Consider the following 2,426-nt stretch of genomic DNA (forward strand, 5'->3'; position numbering starts at 1 on the left):
CTTCCCCCACAACGGGCGGGAACACCGGGTACGCCGGGTACGCTATGAACACCCCCGGCTGGAACGCGAGCGCCCCCATCCCGCCCCGTCCCCCCTCTCCCTCTCTCCGCCGCGGTCCTGGTCCTGGTCCTGGTCGTGATGGTGGTCGTGGTTCTGGTCCCGCGCGGCGCACGGCGGCGCCGCGAGCAGCGCCGCGACGAGCGCCTCGAGCGCGTCCGCCGCCCGCGCGACGTCGCGCGCGCCCATCGTCCCCGCCCCCGCCCTGTCCGCCCGCGCGGACGCGAACCAGCGCTGCGCCGCGACGCGCCGCCGGTACTCGCGCCCCCAGTCGATGCCTGCGCCTGCGCCTGCGCCCTCGCGGCTCCTAGCGCTGCCCTCGCCAGACAGCGCGCGCGGGTCGTCCCACGCGCGGAGGAAGAGCCCGCGCCAGAGGTGCTGGTCGGGGGCGGCGTAGACGAGCGCGGCGAAGGCGCGGCAGGTGCGCGCGAGGGCCGCGGGGGCCGCGGGGGACGCGGGGGCGGCGAGGAGGAGGACGTGCTCGAGGAGCTCGGCGGGGAGCGTCTGGATGGGCGCGGGGGCGCGGGGGGCAGGGCGTGCGTGGGGTGCGGGTGTGGATGGGGATGTGGGTTTCGCAGCGGATGGGGGTGGGGGCGGGGGCGCTGAGGATGTGGATGTGGATGTGGATATGGAGGAGGGCGGGCGGGCTGAGGACGGCTGTGATGTGCGGCCGGAGGGTGTGACCATCTTTACGGTCGGTGCTGGAACTATGTGCGGTGTGTGGTGCGCTGGGGGTGGATGCCGATGCGCCTCGGGCAGGCCCTGTCGTGCGCTGGACAGATACCGATGAGATAGAAACTGCGAACGGCGCGCGTGTGGTGGTCGCGGCGGAGGATGCGGTGTGTCGCGTGTCGCATTCGCGTGCGCCTCCTGCGTCCTGCGGGGCAAACACGGTCAGTGAGAATGAGCGCCCGCGATGCAGCGTCTGAATAGAGCTGCGGCAGGAACCCCGAGAAGCGCGGAGTGTCGCCCCTGACGAATTCGCGACTCCGAGTGGGCGCGGGGACGCGGGGACGCGGGGTGCCGTGCGTGCGCTGGACGGGACTGCGGCGGCCTGCGTGCACGGCGAGGGGAGCAGAGGTAAGGCGGGGCTGCCATCTGGCTGCAGAGACGAGCACGAGATGGCTCTGAATAGTGACGCCAGTGGACGGAGAACGGAGGGCGCAGACAGCGTCGACGCGCGCGGCCTGGACGCGCAGAGGCCCACGGGCGGATACAGTATGATCTGTGATCCCCGTCGCTGTCGCTGGCTGAGCACCCCACGGTGATCGGACATAGCACCAGCATAGACACGTGTAGAGGGCGTGTAGGCGCACACTGGTGTGCGCGGGAGGGCGCGGGAGCGGAAAGGCCAGATAGCACGGGTGCGGTCATGACAAGCGGGGCCAAGGGACGATGGACAGGATGAAATGGATACCAGTGGGGGCGCACGCGATGGGCTCGAGTGGAGGGACGCACCCACGGCGAGGCGGCGCAAGAAGGAGAAGTGCAGAAACACGCGATCGAGGAGAATGAAGATAGTGATCGGGTGTACGCACCTATTTGCACGCCCCTGTGCAGACAATACACGACCGCGCTCGGATGCTATGTGTTCGTATGGCTGAGGGAGGACGAGGAGGCTGCCAAAGACGGAAGCGGAGAGCGCAGGACCGACCTGGGCGCAGCGCGGTTGGTTATAGAAGATGTTGATAGGCGGATACTGAGAGAGGGTGCCGGTGTCCGTTATGTCAGCGTCGCCGTCGTTGGGAGAGGCGAGGAGGAGTCGCAGGCAGAGTCAGCAAGGGTCGGAGGATGGCGGGGCTCGCACGGCTCAGCGCCAGCGCCACCTCCCTTCCGATCACATCTCAGGTCGCCGACGCCAGATGTGCGACGTCATACACGCGACAGCCCGGTATCGCACATGAAGCGCCGGTCTGCCCGCACCTCGACTGCCAACAGAGCTCCACGCTGGCTCCACTCGCCTCCTGCGACCTCCGATGGCGACAGTCGTTCAATCCTGGGTCTGCGTCCCTGTCCGATTGGCGGCCTTCCCGGGCGTCCTTCGTCACATTCCCGTTCTCTCGCAGACTCTCCCGCCTTTTCACATCAACTCGCCTCCATCGGTCAGCCTCCTCGCAGATGACGCGTATCGCTGCCAAACGCCTCGCCAGCATCCTCTCATCGACGCATCACCCATGCCCGATCCGTGCAACCCCCACTCAGCCCCCCGAGTCGCGTGATGCGCGAGCACAGCGATGGCTTTGCGAGGAGGCCGTCTCCTGCGGATTCCCTTTCACGATGGTGGGTGATAGTGACCGTGAGGAAACACAGCGCAAAGGATGATTGATCCACGCTATCACAGACGCACTTCATGCCGAGTCTGCGCTATA

At 67.9% G+C, this 2,426-nt stretch overlaps 2 protein-coding genes across 2 annotated transcripts; one reads left to right on the forward strand and one right to left on the reverse strand.

The window, feature by feature from the left end:
* Window positions 1-42: 42 nt before the first annotated feature.
* On the reverse strand, window positions 43-1,431 carry POSPLADRAFT_1063500 (hypothetical protein; the record flags this gene model as incomplete). The annotated part of the gene is made up of 3 exons (XM_024481677.1): window positions 43-934; window positions 1,006-1,297; window positions 1,374-1,431. The coding sequence occupies 3 exons, from the start codon at window positions 1,429-1,431 to the stop codon at window positions 43-45; spliced, it is 1,242 nt and encodes a 413-aa protein (XP_024332596.1).
* A 35-nt stretch (window positions 1,432-1,466) lies between these two features.
* Window positions 1,467-2,379, forward strand: POSPLADRAFT_1063501 (hypothetical protein; the record flags this gene model as incomplete). The annotated part of the gene is made up of 3 exons (XM_024481678.1): window positions 1,467-1,543; window positions 1,618-1,830; window positions 1,878-2,379. 3 exons carry the CDS (start codon window positions 1,467-1,469, stop codon window positions 2,377-2,379), a joined length of 792 nt encoding a protein of 263 aa, XP_024332597.1.
* Window positions 2,380-2,426: the final 47 nt, after the last annotated feature.

This window comes from Postia placenta (assembly GCF_002117355.1).
Source record: "Postia placenta MAD-698-R-SB12 unplaced genomic scaffold POSPLAscaffold_336, whole genome shotgun sequence".
NCBI classification, from domain to species: domain Eukaryota; kingdom Fungi; phylum Basidiomycota; class Agaricomycetes; order Polyporales; family Adustoporiaceae; genus Rhodonia; species Rhodonia placenta.